We start from the raw sequence: 20,565 nt of genomic DNA on the forward strand, positions 1-20,565 counted from the left end.
GTAACAACATAATATAATGAGCAAAAGATTTTGTAGGCAAGATATAATGCTTCCTTTTTTTTTTTGACTGAGATAAAGGTGCCTGACATTGATTGTATTTACAACTTTACATAGCTTATTGTAAGAAGGTATAAACATTTACATTTAAATTTTCTCAAAGATAACGTTTGGAGGCATACCTTTCTCTGGAAAGCCGAGTTCCAATAATCGGAAGAATTTTAAGGGTTGCATGGAAAGCGTTAACTACAATGGCGTCAACATCACTGATCTCGCCCGAAGGAAGAAATTAGAGCCATCAAATGTGGTAAGAGCCCAAAATATTGATCCATTTTAAAATTCACATGAACTTTTGTTTTGGTTTTTTTTTTGTGGCATTGAATAACAACAAACATCTAGCCTGTTTCACCCTGATTGGGTTCAGTTCCACATTGTAAAATAGATATAGGCCAAAAATGAGTAGATATTTGACATACTCAGAATACACATTGAATCTGAGTCAGGTACCCTTTGTGCCCAGTGCTTTTGAACTGTCCACCAAAGACTCATAAAAAGAAGGACTTGCTTGATAACTGTTTTGTTATATGTAATTTTGCTATGTTAAAGTTGAAGCCTTTCTTTTTTGTTTAAACAGAAAAAGGGGAAATGATGGAGGAGAGTTATCTGTCTATGTTTCTTTCATTGGTTAATTAATAAAGAAAACTGCCTTGGCCCTTTAAGAACAGAAAATTAGGTAGGTGGAGTAGACAGAACAGAATTGTGGGAACAAGGAAGTAGAGTTGGGGAGACGCTTCAGGCAGTCGCGTGGTGAGTCTCCATGCTTCTCCTCTCTGAGATGGACACAGGTTAAGATCTCTCCTGGTAAGCCACACCTCGTGGTGCTACCCAGATTAATAAATATGGGTTAAAGGAAGATGTAAGAATTAGCCAATAAGAGGCTGAAACTATGGGCCAGGCAGTGTTTTAAAAGAAAAAAAAAAAAAAAAAAAGAAGGACAGACTGACAGGGGTGGAAGGAGATTAGAGAGAGTGATGGGGGTAACCAGAATGAATTCTATACATACATGGAATTGTCAAAGAATATTAAGGTTATATAAGAGAAGTATTAGAGGAATAGTTAAATAATGGAAATAAGATAACTTTTGTTTTGGGGGGCAACCAAAGAGTGGGTCACAAATGCTCATGCTGAATTTCTTCTGCATCCTGTGGGGACTGGTTTCAGATTTCTGAAGAATGTAAAATAATGAAAATGATTCAGCAGCTGGCATCCCTGTAGCTCCGCTTACAGTTTCAGAGGCTAGTCAGCTATCACTGTGGGGAACTCGGTGGGAGCATGGTGCTGAAACATTACCTGAGAGCTACATCTTTGATCTGCAGGCAGAAGAAAAGAGAGAGAGACTGAGCCTAACATGGGCTATTGGCACCTCAAAGCCCACACTCAGTAACACTCTTCCTCAGACAAGGCCACACCTCCCAATTTTTCTAATCCTTTCCAACAGTCACACTCTCTGGTGATTATCTCATTCAAATATATGACCCTCTGGGGGCCATTCTTATTCAAACCACTAAACATATATATCATATATAATATATATCTGCTGGCCAATATGCACAATATTTACACAAGCATATACATACCCCACATGTCATGCACACACATAGATCACATAGTAACACAATATACTATGTACTAGTCACATACACACATATGCCACATACAATAATACATAAAGACACGCACATAATATATGCATACAAGCACATGCACTAACATAGCAATTACTATACATAAAAGCACACATACTCCATATTCTATGTACAAAACACTATATTATATGCTCATGTACCACACACTATGTTTGTATACAAATACACACAAACATATATCACTCATACTATTCACTCCCAGAAGCACACACAGTCCATATATTAAGTGCTCTCACGCATACACTGCACACACACACACACACAAGCACACACTCACACACAAACACACACTTTTTAAGCTTATAAGCTTTGGATATAATGTCACAGGGATCATTTCACTGTTCTGAAAAATTGAGACTTTGGGGGAAATGTAGAAAGCAAGGCATCAGAATAACATTTCCATTATTTGCATTTTAAAAAATAAAATTCTAGTTCAGTGTTAGTCCTGAGATGTGTAGTGCTCAGACTACAGAGCACCAACCAGGGGGGTTCATTACTAAAGCAACTCTAACTACAAAGCATGCTGAAACTAGAAAAATCTTTGCATAGCCAAAATATTTTACGAAGTATAAAGCATCTACAAGAATATTTTAGTAAATTGTTTGTAGACAACCACAGAATAATTTTTGTAACAAAATCTGCACACAGACCGAAAACATTAGGAAAAATCATGAAGTATAACATTTTGTTACCATCCCTACAAAGTTAATGTTTTTATAAAGAATTTGCTCAAAGACATTAGTAGCTGTTATTTCAGTGAAATTTGCTCAAATTCCTGAAGACTCCCTGCCTTCTCACACCCACACCCTCCTGGTGCATATATATATTACATTATATAATATATGCATATATATGTGTGAGATAGAGGTAAAAATATCATCAACGTCCTTAAAATATGATTAGAAAATGAAAGAAGAAGACATCATGTGGTCTCCCCATCACAGCATGCTACTAAGCTGTCAGTCGTTTGAAAGGTGTTGCTTGCTACACTCTGAACTAGAAGTTAAGCTATTGCACATTGGGTCTAACACTACAGAAAGTTCCATCAAAATCCATGCACTGACAAAATCAAGCTGAGATGCTAGCCTTTAAGTTTGGTACAGGCTCCATTACTCCTTGAATATTGGTAGAGCCATCTCTTATTCAGTAGCCTCACATAGATGTTTGTTTTCTTATAGGGGAATCTGAGTTTCTCTTGTGTGGAACCCTACACAGTACCAGTCTTCTTCAATGCTACAAGCTATCTAGAGGTGCCTGGCAGACTGAATCAGGACCTGTTCTCAGTCAGTTTCCAGTTCAGGACTTGGAACCCCAGTGGTCTCCTGCTCTTCAGTCACTTTGCAGATAACTTAGGCAACGTGGAGATTGACCTTGTGGAGAGCAAAGTGAGCGTCCACATCAACACCACACAAAGCAAGACAAGCCAAATCGACATCTCCTCAGGTCAGTGGAATCTGATTGACATCTGTTTCTAAAAGCCAAAGTGGATGCTGTTCGCCTTCTCTCTCTCTCTCTCTCTCTCTCTCTCTCTCTCTCTCTCTCTCTCTCTCTCTCTCTCTCTCTCTCTCTCTTTTCTTCCTCCTCCTCCTCCTCTTGTTCCTCCTCCTCTTCACTTTCTCCTTTCGTTTTGATATTTGTTTTATTGCCACTACAGGCTCACAATACTTTCCATCTTCCTTAATTGCACTATACTCTGCTTAAGAGAAATACCGAGTCTAGGGTACGGGCAAGAAAGAAAGTTGGTTGACTTTGAATTGTACCTTGTGAATCTTCTAATCCTTCTAGATACTACATCATATTTAGTAGAGAAATAGTCATACCTCAGCATGCATATTTTAAATGTAAAAGTAAATAATGTTTGTAATGACAAGACAGTGCTTGGTATATTTTGACCTCAAAATAGTTCAAATAGCTTTTACTACTAGTTACAAGATTATATTAATATAATTGTCAGTTTAAAATGATGGTTAACTGCCTCAATCCAAAGTGTCACTCGTAGACATTTGTTGGTTAAGAAAAAGTAAACAAGAGATAAATACAAAACAGAATAGCTAAGTATATATGTCAACTGAGTGAAGGTGGGCATGACTGCATTTTGCAATGTTTTAAATGAGCATTGTTATAGTGTCATAAAATAAAGCTTAACAGTTATGGCATTTTCTTAGATTGATATGGTATTAGGAAAGAGGACACTGAAAAGTGAGATGTTATTAACGAAAAAACCTAGGTGCAAGTTGGAAGAGTGATACATTTTTAACCAAGTTTCCCTAGTTGTTCCTTGAAATAAGAATATTAGTTACATGTTACTGTAGTGTACAAAATGCCAGGCAAAAATAACAGAGATAGAAGACTTGTCTGTGCTAATGATTTGAGGGTACATTCTATGATGGCTGCAGAAGCATGAAGTGGTTGGTCATATTGCATTCAGGGCACAGAGAAAACAGCAATGTTTAACTTGCAAATAACAATGCAGATACAGGTTGGGGGCAAGAAAGCAGCATTGACTGAGCATTTAGTACAGATGTGTCAATTACAAAGAAAGGAAGTCATGACAGATAAACCAGGTGTTCAACGTCTGCTGCATTTTGAAGTAGGATATTATTGCTCTAAGTATTTTTGTAGACACCAGGACACCCACACACAGAATTACATTGTTCATCTCATTTCTTCATCTTTGCCCTAGGCTTCCAACTCCTGGAGTATTGAAGCCATACATAGTCTTCCTGTATCTTGAGCTTGATATCTTCTGGAAGAGCTGTTCCAGGAATGGTTCTCTAGTACAGGACTTACTCCATGAACTAGCTCTTAGACAGATGCTCTAAGATAGAGCCTATCTCCTTATACAATACGCTCAGTGCATCTGTAAAGTCAAACTCTGTGTACACCACTGGATTACTATTCTGAAGGGTTGTTTGTGGATTATTGAAATGGCAGGACACCTCTGCCTATATTCTGAATTTTTAAATTATCCTGCATGGTCAGTTAAAATGACTAATAAACCAAATTTTTAAATCAATTTTTCTTCTGGTAAGCTCAGCTGGGGAGATTCAGAGTAAACAGAATTTATCAAGAGACCCAGAATAAGATAAAACAAATATACATAAATGATTTATACAGTTGAAAAGCAATCTACCGTGAGGATTAAAGGTTCTTTTCTAATAGCTAAACACATAAAAGTGTTAGCATGCAGTCCTCCCTCATGGCATTATCTAAGCAAACTAACTTTCTCACATGTTCCATGTAACCAAATAATTGTGTTTGAAGTAATAGTATCTTCAACACAGCAATTGCTAAACTTACTCGTTTGATTTGGTCTAACTTGAGTCTCCAAGATGTTATATAACTTAAGCAATATTAGAAAACAAAAAGTCAACAAAAGAATCAAACCAAAACAGTGTGTAAAAAATATCCATCCGCAGAACAAAAACTAAATTCAGCCAATTAACCTTAAAAGTTTTTCTTAAAGAGAGAAAAATGGACTTTAGAATATTTGCCAATTTAGACAAAAAATTGTGTAACTTGAAAGAAACTGATATGATATCTAAGTATATTAAAGCCTAACTCTTAGTTCCATGGAATGATTCAAACATGTACCTTCCCTCCACACGTACTAAGAATGAAGGCCATATTGCAATTACACACATTTTAGAAAACTGAGTGCCTCTAAACAGAAAGATTGCCATTAAAAACACATTGCATCCAGCTAATGGTAAAATTTCTGCCATGAAAGCATGAAGAACTGAGATTAGGTTCCAAGTACTCATACAAAAGCTAGGTTTGATGGCGGCTATGCCCTTAATGATAGAAGAAGGGGAAGACAGAAGAAGGGGATCCTTAGGACTGGCTGGCTCACCAATGTAGCCAATTGGCAAACTTCTGGTACAGCGGCAGGTATTTTTCTCAAAATATGAGATAGAGAATAATTAAGGATGACACCTGACATTGACCTATGGACTCTCTCTCTCTCTCTCTCTCTCTCTCTCTCTCTATATATATATATATATATATATATATATATATATATATATACATGAATGTAAACTCTCACATACAAATTTACATAGAAGAAAGCATTACATATAAACACATATATTTAAAAATCTAGAAAAAAATAATTTTAAAACTTAAAATGTTGAATCTTGTTTTTTCAGATCAGTTTCACAGAATACAATTTCATCAGCATCTTACCAAATTTCAATCAAGTATACAAATCACTTACTGTATGCAGGAATCCTGAGAAAGGAACCCAAAGTCCTGCTGTTTGGTTTAACAAAGGTACTCACATATACCACAATACTTCTGCCATTACCAACGGGAGAATTGAAGAATATCAATTTTCTTTGTGCTTCATTTTCAAAATACCTTTGCTTGCAAACATTTTTTAAATACAATAAATCTATAATAGAAAAATCCCTACCAATAGCATTTTGTTGGACACATACAGAACAAGGCACTGAGAGATCAATTCACAGTTTCTCATATATTGTTGTTGAATGATTGTAACTATTTTTTGATTTTAGTTAATAATACAGTCCATGGTCAGGGTGAAGATATCCAGTTGATTCATACTCCCTTTGTTCTGTCCTTTACAACAGAGTCATATAGTATTGATTTAAAGTAACTCTTATAACAAAGAGGATAATAATCTATACGGCTCCCATTCGCCTAGCACCTTTTCCTCCAAGTCCTGATGACTCCCTTTGTTCATTGTAGCTCTTGGCAAAACACTCAGTGTGTTAATTTAAGCAAACTCTGAGTGACCTCAAATTTTCAGGCTGAGTTATCTTTCCATGGAAATATTTTCTAAGTTTCAAAGTCAATTTTAGAAAATCTTTCCACTGTATTTCTTTTATAAAATGAACATAGTATTTACTGACATGTAGATGCATGTTGATGCTCTGATTTTAGGAACAAATAATAAGAATGAGGGGTCTGCTAACCAAGCCTTTGGGGCAACATCTGTTCCCTATAGGGAATCTTTTCATTTTATCTTTCATGGTCAGAGCTCTAGGCTATATGGACCCAATGATTCATCTGTTCCAAATGGTTTGGGTTAGAGCATAGTAAGAAAACATCTTATTTCATATACAATATCTGTTGATGCAATGTTTCATGAAATGAAATTAATCTTGATACTTTGAATATACTATAATTAGTTTTGACATTTCTTTTCTTCTTATTTTCCCATTAAGTAATTTACATGACCCACGACAAGGATTTCATTCTCTTAGTACACTTTGGCCAAGACAGACCTACACATCTCTCACATAATTAGAAGAGTTGGAAAGTTTAAAAGCTTGAAATCAATACAGTTATTTACTCCATTTTTCATTTTGGAAAGTTAGATGTATCTTCTACACATGGTCCAAAACTTTATATGGATAGCAAAAAATGGTAAAATAAAAGACAAATAATAGCATTAGCCTTTTAGACTTATCAACTATATGAAATAAGTTTATTTCAAAATACTTCAATGCTATTAAACCAAATGTAAACAAATTTTAGGATAATAAGAAATCAGATGTGGTGTTCTATATTAATAAAGTCATGAAATATGATTTGTCAAAATATGTATACAAATGAGATTTCTGTTAATGACTTCTCTTACCTATTATTTTATTTTTTTAAAAAAATAGCCAGTCCCTAATCATGAATAAAAACGTCTTTCAGAAAAGTCATTCTATATATTCTCTGCTCTCGACCAGCTGTTTGGCTCAGCACCAGTATGCAAGATTCCTTGTTTAGTTCATGTAGATTTTTCTTCAATTATAGAATAATAGTTCAGAATTCTGAATGCTGCAAGCATCACCTTTGTATTTCGTTCTCCAGAGAACATCTTTTGTGGCTCTGTTTCATTTACTTGTCTTTCTTAGTAAAATTTCTTTGGAAACCTTTGAGATCCATCTGGGGATGTTGTAGACAGAATGGGGGGATTATTTGTTTGGTGTGTGCCCGAGAGCAGGGAGAGAGTGCCTCTTCCAGTTCAGCCTGGTCCTATGCATTTGCTGGAGACCAATCACGGCACAATCAAGCAGCAAATTGCCTTCCTTTTCATTTCTGTGAATGTTTTAAGAGGTAGCCAATCCATTAGCATTTCCTTCTTTTGGGGGAAGTTGGAAATGCCTCTATATTTACCATAGCATAGAGACATGTACATATAATACATATTTATGCCACTTTTATTTTTTATTTTTTTATCTTGAGAATATTTTTTCTTTTTTATTGAGCTATACATTTTTCTCGGCTCCCCTTCCTTCTTCTCCCCTCCCCTTCAGCCCTCTCCCATGGTCCCCATGCTCCCAATTTATTCAGGAGATCTTGTCCTTTTCTACTTCCCATGTAGAGATCCATGTATGTCTCTCCTAGGGTCCTCATTATTGTCTAGGTTCTTTTAGACATAAAGCAAAGAAAACTAGGCTACAATTCACAATCCCAGAGCATTTCTTTCTTTACAAGTGATGAGTTTCCAAAGTTCAGATGTCTCTCATAAATAGTCTTTCTGTTTAATTTTTACTGCCAATGGATTTTCAGTTCTATGATTTCAAGCTTCACCACTTCACCTGAAATATTAAAATAATAGGACCACTGAGATGACTCAGAGGAGAATGTATCTGCTGCTGATCCTGGCAACCTCAAAACCCACATGGCAGAGTAAAAGAATAGAATCCTACAATTTGTCCTCTGACATGTCATGAACATACATAATGCATACGTGTGTGTGTGTGTGTGTGTGTAAATAAAAATGTGATTTAAAAATAATGTAGAGGGAGAATTAGTCTTTCTCAGGGATGACCTCCCTAATGGGTTATGCAATACCAAGTTGTCAGCCCTAAAATAATGTACATGCAAACACTAAAAGAACTCATCAGGGTATGCTTCTACATTCATGTGTGTATGTTACAATAATAAAGAAAAAGGTCATGAATTTAAGGGACATGGTAGGAGTTGGAGGGAGAAAAGGGAAGTGGAAAATAATGTAATCATATTTTAATTGAAAATTTAAAATCTAATAAATATACCTTAATTGTAGCATATATGAAATATATATTATATATATTTATAATACTAATAAGTATTTCATATATTTCAAATGAGTTATATGAGAGTGTCTTACATCAACGTGAATGGGAAATTAATAGCTTATACATTGTTACATATTTCAATTATTTAAAACATAGTTACCAAATTCTTTAAAATATGACTTCTAAAGCCAGACATGGTGGGACATGCTTGAAATGTCAGTCAGAAGTACCACAAGTTCAAGACCAGCATGAACTACATTGCGAGGTCCAGACCAGGTGAACGTTAATGCATGGAGCACTGTGCTTTATTTAGCACATGGATGTGTATATAAACTATCCATGTAAGTGTAGATGTATTTGGACATACCCACAGTAAAGTTTGCTGATTTTATTCTCCCCACATCACAAATAGACTTGCTGTGAGAGCGGCAGGACACCAACTAAAAAGGGTTTTAGCGATAGTCTGTAGCTCCTGGCTGGCTTCACCCAACTGCCTTTCTGTATGTCTGGACTCCCACAGTGCCTGTGCTGTCATCATGCTAGCTGCAAAGAAATTTACTTTTAATTATACCTCATTCCATGCTGGTATATTTTTCACAATAGATGCAATTATATCCCAAGATGAGAAAAAAAAAGGGGGAAGGCTGGGGGAGTTTCATGGTATTAGTCTTTGAATTATCCTTTACAAAGCAAAATAAATTATTCAATTTATAATTTATAATTATAGCCCAGGTTGCCATACCCATTCTAATTTCTATAGGATTTGTAGAACAATTATTTTCATTTTTGTAGAGATGGTAAGTAAAACACAATTGCACGTATAAGTTTTTAAATTGCAAAAAGAATAAAAAATATAAATTGATTCCAATAGATGAGAAGGAAAAGAAACTGCTGATTTTAACCCGGTCATGCTGTAAAAAATTTCAGTTAAGTGTGAAAATAACTAAACAAAGTAAAACAAATCCTATGTAACTAGTAAAACTAGGAGGATAAGAATGCATGAAGAGCAGCAAAAAAAGCAAAGTCCAGAAATGGAGAAGTGAAGTACATATAGGCATGTAGCTGAAGATCTTCCAAAACAGGAACAAGAAAAATAAGAATTGGAGAAGGCATCAAAAAATAGTTAAATTTGCTGAGATCATATCATTTTCCTCATTCCATAAAAACTAACTACTGAAATTTTGTATGGCTTGAGTTTGTACAGGTCTTATGGATGATGTTAAAACATCTGTGAACTTATGTGTTTTACTTCCTGTTCTGTCTGGAAAGAACTGCTTCAATGTACTCACACCACCTATGGTTTTTACAGTCTTCCCATCCTCTCTTCTGCAATGATCCCTGATCCCTGAGGTGTGTGTCAGAGATGCTCTCACATAGGCCTGCACACTCTACTCTTAAGTCTCTTTCTCTGCCCTTTGGCCCGTTGTGGGTCTTTGTGTTGACCAGTTTAGGAACTAGTGGTCATTGCTATCTGTAGGAAGAGGAGTAAGTTCTTTGGTTTTGTTTTAAGGATATGGCCCTTAGTAAGTCCAACATGTTCCAGTGAATGACCACATATCCCAGAGTGCACAGGCAGCACTAATTGAACTCAGCAGTTTTAAAAAAAAAAAAAATAGAACACAAAATCAGGTAGTATGAAATGAGCAGGTATCTAGGAGGAATTCAGGGAAGGGAGTGGATATGATCAAAATACAATCTCTGAGATTTCCAATTAATAACATTATTTTGCATTTAAACGCTAATTGCCTGGTGTAGGCGGTCCTTCTGTCTATGTGTTGATTTTATTGGTTAATGAATAAAGAAACTGTCTTGGCCTGTTGATAGGGAAGAACTTAGGTAGGTGGGAAAAAGTAGACTGAGTGCTGGGAGAAGGAAGGTGGAGAGAGATGCCATGGAGCCACTGGAGTCAGGCATGCTGAAATTTTGCTGGTAAGCCACTGCCATGTGGCAATACACAGACTAATGGAGATGGGCTTAACTATGATATTAGAGGTAGACAATAAGAAGTTAGAGATAATAGGCCAAGTAGTGATTTAATTAATATAGTTTCTGTGTGATTATTTCTGGCCTAAGCTAGCCAGGCTTTTGGGAACCAACAAGCGACTCAACTAACAATTGTCCTTTTCCAAATGAGATTAGCAATCATGAACACATCAATGCAGATCTATACTAAGGCATCTTAGTCAAGTTTAGTTATTTTGCCCCTGAGTAAACTAAGACTTGATTAACAATTAATAGTGAACCAGTATAAAACTATTTGGAGTGGTTGATTTTCACAGTCAGTAGGAGCATAATGGAGTCTTTGGGCAGGAAATTTTCTGTCCCCATGTTCCAGTGTCTTAATTAACCTCAAGATAAAGAAATATGCAAAAGAACTGACTTGACCAGAAGATTCTGACAATATGTTATGAGCATCTTTGATCTCCTATCTTTGTGTGAAGCATGTGGAATGATTGGTAACTTACTCGCATGTGGCAATAATTTGTGGAAACGAACCTGTCAGGGAGGAGAATTTCCTACTGATCTGGTTAAAAGACTGGGGGGGGGGGGGCAGAAGTTGATTAAAATCTGTGGAAGAATGATCTTCTGAATGCCTATGGTGGTATACCTACTTGATTGTATAAAATTTCCTAATCTCCTTCCTCTGTTTATAAAAATTAATTTGGGGAAAATGTATTGAAGGTGATGAGACACATATTAGAAAGTATAGATAGAAATCACAAAACAATCCCACACCAGTTTGGAATTATGAATAATAAAAGGGTCATTTATTTAAGGGGAAAACCTACAGATCACTGTCCTAGACAATAGCCCTCTGTGCGACCAGGAACAGAGTCTAGTAGCTGGAAGTGGAGCCAGAAGCAAAAGCAAGAGCAGGGATACTGCTGCTTTTTTAAGCAAAAGAAATCACACCCAAGTGGGCTGGTAATTTAAAGGCTATTGGCTGAAAGAGCAGAAGGAGCTCCAGCAGCAAGAAAGTAACTAATTTGGGCAAACATGGCAGGAGTTGGATATGTATCTGGCTCTACCTTGAACTATGATTCAGTTTCATGCATCCTCTCATCCTGATAACTTTTCCCAGAAGCCTTTCTTGCCTAAGCATGGACCCTTTATGTGGTGACCAAATATTTGCATTGCTTCTGAGTCATCTTTCTCTTCTCCAGATCCTGTTTTCCCAGTTACTCCTCATGATCCAGTATCCACAATTAAAATTCAGCTCACATCATTGCTATAGCACTTATTAGCATCTGACATTTCCTGAAAGATGCTGATAACCTGCATTTTACATCTACTTTCTCTATTAATATAAGCTCTTCAGAGCTATTTCTTAGCACTCTGAATCTCTGTGGGTTCCATTCAGAAATTGCATATTAAATGAAGAACCTCTGTGTAAAAACTGGCTCTTGTTACTCTCATATAGACTCTTCTCAATTTCCCTTGTCTTAACACTAGAGCACTGCTCACCCCTGAGTTCCCAGTATACTTCACTACCCTCTCTCATACCTTGTTGTTGTATGTTTAATCCTCACACTACAGATTTAAGCCTAGACAGCAAAATCCTACTGACAGTGAATATTTGTGACCTCTTTTAACATGGAGTTTTGCTATCTCAAACTCTGGAATGCTTTGTCAAATATTTTTGGGTAGCTCTAGGCAATACCTTGCTTTCTCCTACCCTCTCTACCACCAGACTTCCACCACTTGTTGGCATACATAAACCTAAGCATGGTTTATGTTGTGAACATAGCATGTTATGTTATGATAAGTTATGGGAGTTTGACAAGAAATGGAAAAGTATAAAAATGCACCCAATCCCTCAAGCTCTTAGATTTAATTAAGCTTGGATGACACAATATCCCAGATCTCAGCATCAGGGATTTTTACACTTATGAAGCTCCATAATGAGGAATCAAAAGCATCAAAAAATTCCTAGCTCATCTGAAAACAGAAGCATCTGTGAGCGATCAGGTAGAAAAGGAGTGTCTTGCGAGTCTAGTTGCTGCTATTAACTGACTCCACCATGGAGCTTCCTCTGCTGAATCATCTCTCTTCTGAGACAGTGAAATGTTGGAGAAAATGAGGCTCTTTGTCTATGCAGATGTGTCTCTCATCTTGAAGACAATGATGAAGTCTATGTCAATAGATAAATTCTCTTGAAAGATTATACTTTGCCTATCATTGTCCCTTACATTAATTATCCAACTTAAAGTTCCAATAACCTTGAGGTCAGGTACTATTGAGAAATCTTTGTAACTCACTGATATCAATGGTAAAATCATTCTTCTAATTACCCAAGTTCAAAGAAGTGAGAGAAAAATCTAATTTTGTCCTCTATCTTTGCCTGGCATATATAATGATTTAACAATTACCAGCAGTGTTTTGAAGGGCCTTGCCTATCCATCATCTCCTTTCCTAATTCAAAAATTCATTGCTTGAAAGAATAATCAAGGCCAGCTTAATTACCAAAAGAATGATTGGTTTTTTTATTCATTGGCCTATTTCTTATGGCATTGGAGTTATGAGCATAGGCCCTAACTGGTACTGATTGAGTTCCTCGTCTGTTCCAGGCAGTGTTTAAACAAAGACAATGTGCAGACAGTACTTAGTCATTTAAGTCTTTCAATGTGCTACAGGAGAAAAACCAGAAGCTATACCAACTTACCAAGGAAGAAGTAAAAATAGAGATGAGTCACTTACCTGGGCTCTCTGGCTACTGAGAGTGTGAAGTTACAGAATATGTGCATCTAAAGTCATCATTTCTCCTTGCTGTGTGGTCCTGACTCTCACACCTGAGCAACATACTGCTTAACACTCACCCAGGATTGGGTATTACGGTCTGTGGCATCTGAAAGCTCTGTTGAATACAACATCCAATAGTTAGGATGACCTCACTGTGTCTCACTGAGATTCTCAAAGAAGGCTCTCAAGTTGTCCCACTTTATCGTTCCAATTCCTCTCCCACATGATTTTAGTCTATATATTCAAAATTCAGTAAAAAAAGCATTTTACAGTTTCTCATCACTAAAAGGATGAGATTAATTCTTGTAGCCTGTTTTACATGAATATGTATAGTCTGACTTCATCCAGAGTGCTTGGCCTTCTTTCTGTTTTGTTTTGTTTTAAAGTATGTGTGTGTTTCTCTGTGTGAGTACATGTGTGAGTATGCCATGGGGGCCAGAAGAGAGTGTTGGACACTTGAAGGCTGTGGGTGGGGTGACGGTTACAACTGGACATGGGTTCAGGAAAACAAACCTGAATTCTTGACAAGCAGCAAGAGTTCTGAGCAGTTAGGCCATCTCTCTGCCTGGCTTCTGGCTTCTCCTATTTTGTGTTCTATCTCCCTGCTTCTTTTCATTATATTTCAGAAAATCCTCCCTCTGTTTGGCATCTTGAAAACACCTGGTCATGTTTCAAAGTCCACTTTTTCAGTATCATGCTTATCTCTATACCTCAGGGAACAATCTGCCATGCTCTAGTACAGCACTTTATCTCTTAAATAATTATTTTCCATTGTTCTGCTGTAAATTCAGTATTAAATTGCAAGCCCCTCCAATCCTATATCCCGCTGATTGATACACTCATCTGAGCATGTCCATCAGAAAACAGACAATCGTTACTTTCATCTTTGCTCTGTGCTGGATTTACACTTGGATAGCTTCAGTCTTTACTTTTACTCTCTTTTCTTCTCTAAGACCATTCTTCACCTCCCACAAAACTAAGATTCCAAAATGACTGCTTCTATCCCATAATGCTACCCTTCGACTGCCTTCCATGATTTTCCAAGTCATCTTTCAGGAAAGCCTGAACCCTTGTCTCATTCTGGTCCTTCTAAAAGCTTTATTTGCTCATATTTTCACTTGCTGAATATATTCCATTGTGTGAGCTATTTAGCAAGTCTTAATCTCCTACATGTAAAGATGATAAAACTGAAAATCTTTTGTCAATCCATTGCTAAGCCTGGTACCATCTCTTCCATGTAGCCTGCTTCCAAATGTCCTGATTATTCACTGTTGTAGCACAGTTGCTGTAAAGTGTAACTTGATAATCCATTGCTATTATCAAATTATAGGGACCAAAGTCCTTGTGAAAATAACGAACTGGTTTCTGAAAGGAAATGATGGCTTATGTGCATGATTGGGATTGATGAAGACCTGAATTCTGATTTGATACTTCTATATAAAGAAGAGTGCTTTGTTGGTGATTTTTTTCAGACATTAAAGCTGTATTGACCACACTATAAATAAAATAAAGTCATGTGTACATTGGCCAACAAATATTCTCCAAGAGCATAAAATAAAGTAAGACCTTGAAATTATTTAAATTCCCTTTGTATTTCAATTTATTTTCACATAGAACATACAGACACACACTCAAAAACTGCTCATGATTGAAATTAATTTACCTTTATTATATTCCTCAAGTTCTAGAAAGCACTGGCTATGACAGACCCTGAAATAGATAAGCAAATCTTAATGTTCCTTTTTTTCCCCCTTCAACAAGCCCCGGGTTTCTAGCCAATTGCACAGTTTCTTAAAATGGCTGTCTACTCTTGTGAAAGCCTCATCTGACTTGCCTTGTCTGGAAGATATCAAATCATGTTGCCCGTGACTGTTTTATTCAGTAACTGTAGGCAATAACATTATTGTTTAGTTAAGTTAGCAATAAAACAAACTTCAAAAGTAACCTCATAGTAGCATGTTATGTGCACTCGGGGAGTATGGCTTTCTCCATTCTTCCATCCAGATGCTCTCACATTTATCCCAAAGGCTCATGGGACACATAGCATATCCTGTGTTTCTGACACATCTTCTACAGTGAACTGGTGGCGGGAGAAAGAGGTAATATATTCTCTAGTATTTCCCCAGTGTCTTTACAATGTAATTCGAGAGAGGAACGATTCAAAGATGCTTGATATCTGTAGATCTACTGTCAGGTAAGCTTTCAACCTTTTCCACAAGAAAGGTATTGATTTTATTTTATGTAGAATAATCATGTCATGGACATGCACAGCAGATGCTGTTCATAAGGTCCTTGATGAGGGCAATACATAGCTTCCTAGTCTCTATAGGAAATACTTCCTTTAGGAAGCAGAATAGAAAAAGGATACTCTACGTCTATTGTTCTGCCACATAGAAATATTTCAAAATGTACCACACTGTTTGTTATATAAGACATCCAGTGCTGTCATTAGTGCAGTTCCTGAAGAATGGGAGCTCTCTAGCCGGTGACTTCCTAGCAAAGCTCCATGTCTCACAGGCACTATGTAAATGTGTGGGTATGTCTGTGCATACTTAAAAAAAACCTCTAATTTTTAACGAAATAAACCTTTAAAACCCATCAATTCTCTTTTAATTGAATGTTATAATGTCTCCATTTGTCACGTTTGAATGATTTAGAATAGAGAAGATTGAGTCAGCAAGACAATATGACATTAAGCAAGTCAGAACTACAGCTCATCCAGAACTTGCAGAAAGTACTGGATTTCTTTCATCACCTCTTATCAAATATTCAGGCATTGCTATTATGACAAAAATTTAACAAATTTCTGTTTTATAAATTTCTCTCTCGCTCTTCGTTAGACCATGCCAGTAACACAAAGAATTGGGGAGAAGAAATCATGAGAGATGAGTCTTTGAAACCAGTAGCTAAGGTGACTGAAAGCGACTCAGCGTATGCAGTGATATCCAGAGAAAGCTTTGTTAGTCAGTGCTAGGAGGCATGATACTGATAAATGATATATGATGGAGGCCAAATATCCCACACAAGAGATGCCAAGATCCTTTCTATCTTTTCTCCCTAGTTCTCCTTTGGGCCGGATGTCACTTGTGGAAGATGAGCACGGGGCCTGAGGGGATGTGCCATAATATGCCAAAGCTAACGGCACTATAGTGAAGGAATCATGCGACTCTCTTCATATCACTATTTCCCCCAAAAAACTGACAAGTTTTACTCTAACCAAACTGATTTCCAAGCTTGCTACAGGCCCACTGACAGCTTTTAATTCCCTATCATTTTGGCGTTTTATCCTAATCCTATCTTTTATTTTTCTTTCTCAACTTAGTAGCACCTGCTTTGATGTTAAAGCATCTCCAAAATCTTCAAACACATCCTCTTTATTTACATATGTCTCCTCCTTATAAAATTTCTTTGTTCAGTAAAAAAATTTTTTAAAAAATTTAAAATTTTAGATCTTTGTGCAGTGTGTCAGGAGTGACTTTACAAGATTGTTCCCCAGACTAATACACACCTATGCATTATTCTAAGTTAGAGCATTAGGTTTTATTTCCAGGATTCAGGCTCTACTTTTGCAAGTTTCTGACCTCTCTTGGATGTTGCTTCAGTATTGTGTCATCCTTTAATTGTTATTGTTAATTTGCACAAACAAGTCATGTGCTTTGGTGAGAAGTTGGCAGGAAGAAGCAAATAGTCTATACATAATACAAATATTTGATTTTAAATATCAGAACCAGGTGTTAAGAAAATTTAATGAACTATAATAAAGTTATATTTTAAATCTATATCGAAACAACAGCAAGGGAAACATATAGTTTTCCATCAGAAAAAAGAGCTTAAGGTTGTATCTGTGAGTTTCCAGGCATGTTCCTTAAAGCTCTTAAGGAGAGAAAAGGTGGGACTACTGAGCGTACACAGTAGAAAGGAGAAGAGCCAGGCTCTGTGTTCCTTAGCAGAGTGGCTGCCTCTGAATCAAGAGGTGATCACAGTTAGCACACTTCTTCACCAACTTGGAGGTTCACATTCTTCCTCCCCCATTGCTCTGATGCCTTCTTTCACTGCTGCTTATGACTCCATTGCGTAGGTACCCAACAGAGGCCAGCCTCCCTGCTGCTGCTTTTTTTCCATTTACTAATTTGCAAATTTATTTTGATTGTGTGTGTGTGTGTGTGTGTGTGTGTGTGTGTGTGTATGTACATATATGCTCCTGTGTGTATATGTGTGTGCATGCTGAGGCCAAAGGTCAATTTTGGATATGTTTCTTGATCACTCAGTACTTTTAGTTCTTTACAAAGGTTCTATCACAGAATCTAGAGTTCAAAACTGTTAGCTTAAGCTGGCTACTCACTGAGATTTGGGGATCTACCTGCCTATGCTTTCCCAGTACTGCGATTACAGACATGTGCCACCGTGATTCGATTTTACATGGATGCTGGGGATCTGGACTTGAGTCCTTATGTTTTCATGGCAAGCACGTCACCTCCTGAACCACTTCCACAGCTCCCGCTATGCTGGTCTTTGATCGCATAAGACAAAACAAAACAAAACAAAAAAAAAAAAAACCCAATGTCACTGGCATTAGAAAGATGGAAGAGTAAACATGGAGATGGGGTGAAATTATGAGCCTCGAAGCTAGTTTATGAAGTAGAGTCTCTAGGGTAACTGTGAAGGAGGGGTTAGAACCAAGGCTTAGCTTGAAGTTCTGAACTTCGCAGGGACAATTTCCATTGTCTAGAGGAAGCCTAGGCCAATAGTCCTTAAAAACGGGAAGATTGTATATACTTAGAATTATCAAAGTTTGCTACTTTTCTATACCTTATTCATCCCTTCTTCCCTATTGCATGTGAGGTATCGGAGCCACCTTGCTCAGCACAGTAAATGTAAAAAGGAATGTAAGGTAGTTAAGTCCTCGGAGAAATGGTCTCATAAGGAAAACAGATCATGAAATTACGACTGATGGGAGATGTAAGGAGAAAGCAAAACCTGAGCAGATCTAGAAAATAAAACCTCAACCAACATAGGTTTTCAAGAGAAAGGTCACGGCTAATGTCTAATGAGGACATTCTGTGAGCATTAGGGGCTAGATATGTTTTATCTCACACATTGTCCCAACCAGTACTAAAAAGGAATGTGTATGACCATCCTTTTGTAAAAGGGCAGTTGGAACTCTGAAAGGTCACACAAATTCCCCAGGCTCTGTCCTGGGCTGAAATGAAAGTGTGACTCTCCTCCCAAACCAGTCTAGTGAAAACCATGAAGAGTTCCGACTGTTGGAGGAGTGAAGAAAACAAGAAGCTGCCGAGAGCTGAGGTGCGTGCAAGGACATGTGGAAGAGGACCTGTACATGGATAGGTATGGAAGGAATGACTCATCTGGAAGGCTATTCACAGAAAAAAATAGAAGAGAGAAATGCATAGATAAAAAATGATAATGGAGTCACATTTACCCCCTGCCCAGAAGGGTTAATTACAAACAGCCAAACAAAACTCAATACACACCACGCCTACCACCTCACACCAAGCATTCCCTTAGAATCACTTCACTTACAGATGACAATTCAAATATTTACATCTTCTCTGTGAATTTCAGGCCAAAGTCTAATTAACTGACTACGTTTAGTATTTCCATCCTTTACTCTTCTTTCACCTGGGTAAACATAATTTATTTTGCTTCTTTGCCAACAATATTTGTGAAAAGCTTTCACTAAAGGGTAAAAACAAAACAAAAAACAAAAAGCCATGAACACATAAAACATAACTTTCATTTCAGAATGGATTTGGCAAGCTGTCCTGTTTGCTGCTCCAAATATGATGCTTCCTTTCAGAGATTTTTTTTTTAAATGTACTATCCAATATGTCTCCAGCTCAGCTGAACAGTTGTTCTCAGAGCCTGGAGCTTGGTAGAGCAGCTGGGCCCATCTTTGGCTTTCATGTACTAATTGAGGACCAAAACTGTCTTTGGGAACCCTTCCTTGTTAATTCCAAATGTTGGATGCATTTAGGCATCCTTTTCATTGATGCAGTCATGCAGGAACCGTTGCTGCCCTGTGCTCTGCTGGTGGGAAACGGAAAAAATGGAATATCCTCTGGCCCCCAAGGTGTATCTTGAATATAATGATTAGTGACATATAATGACATTTAATGAGATATAGTCAGTACTCAATGCAAAGCGATTGTGGCAAAGACAGTGGCATGTACACAGGAAACAGACTCTGCCTGAGAGGCTTAGCTATTGGTCTAGTCATAGTCACAAGTTTTATGACAGAAAAAATCCCACCAAATTCACTGAGTCTGTCCCTATCTCACACTCACCTAAATAACTAAAATCTATTGAAACTTTAGAAGGGGAACAAAAACAGGTTGTAATATTTGGATCTTTGGTGCTATATCTTTAATGCATAGGTTCCAGTCTAACTTATATCTAAATATCTTCCTCTCTCTCTCCTTCCCTTGCTTCCTCCTTCCTTCCTTCCATTCCTCCCTTTTATCATAGGTTTTCCATGGTAAATGTCATGGTTTTTGCCTCTAAGGCTAAACACCAAGATGAAGTGTGAAAGGATTATAAGGGTTTCTGGCTCTCCCACACTCCCATTATAATTATGTTACAAAACAAATCTTGATAACATAAAGCTAAAGGGTGAACAATTAATACCTCAGTAATCTACAATAAAACTCAGGGTATAGTTTCAAAGTGAATATTGAACTTACATGATTTTAGAAAATATTAATGCTTAAGAATGAAGTATCAGGCTTATAATGTTTCATCACTAGACAAACATTTACATGAACATCTTACTTATATTATTCTTTAAGCTATAAAACAGTTGAAGTCAAAATAAACTTACGCATCAGATTTTGTTTGAGCAAGATTTGAGAATTTGGAAGCTTAGAGGTGATAAGCTCAGTCAAGCCTTATGAGACTTTATGTCAACATGGTCTAGAGAAGAGTGAGCCTATAACATTCATTCCTGGGCTTTGTCATTGCTCCATGCTGACTTCAAGTTTAGAGCAATATATTTCCAACAAGTGGACCTCACTCGACTGTTCACCAAACATATGTGATTTAACTGGAGCTTTAAAGTTCATTAATAGTTCAACTAGGTAATG

General features: G+C 37.0%; 1 protein-coding gene across 1 annotated transcript in view; it reads left to right on the forward strand.

Moving 5' to 3' along the window:
- Cntnap2 (contactin associated protein 2) overlaps positions 1–20,565 on the forward strand; it is a 1,482,107-nt gene that overhangs the window by 315,114 nt on the left and 1,146,428 nt on the right. The window contains exons 7-8 of the mRNA XM_042054579.1: positions 161–304; positions 2,882–3,146. Coding sequence (XP_041910513.1) covers positions 161–304; positions 2,882–3,146 — 409 coding nt within the window. The remainder of the gene's footprint in view (positions 1–160; positions 305–2,881; positions 3,147–20,565) is intronic.

The sequence above is a fragment of the Arvicola amphibius genome, chromosome 2, assembly GCF_903992535.2.
Source record: "Arvicola amphibius chromosome 2, mArvAmp1.2, whole genome shotgun sequence".
Taxonomy (NCBI): domain Eukaryota; kingdom Metazoa; phylum Chordata; class Mammalia; order Rodentia; family Cricetidae; genus Arvicola; species Arvicola amphibius.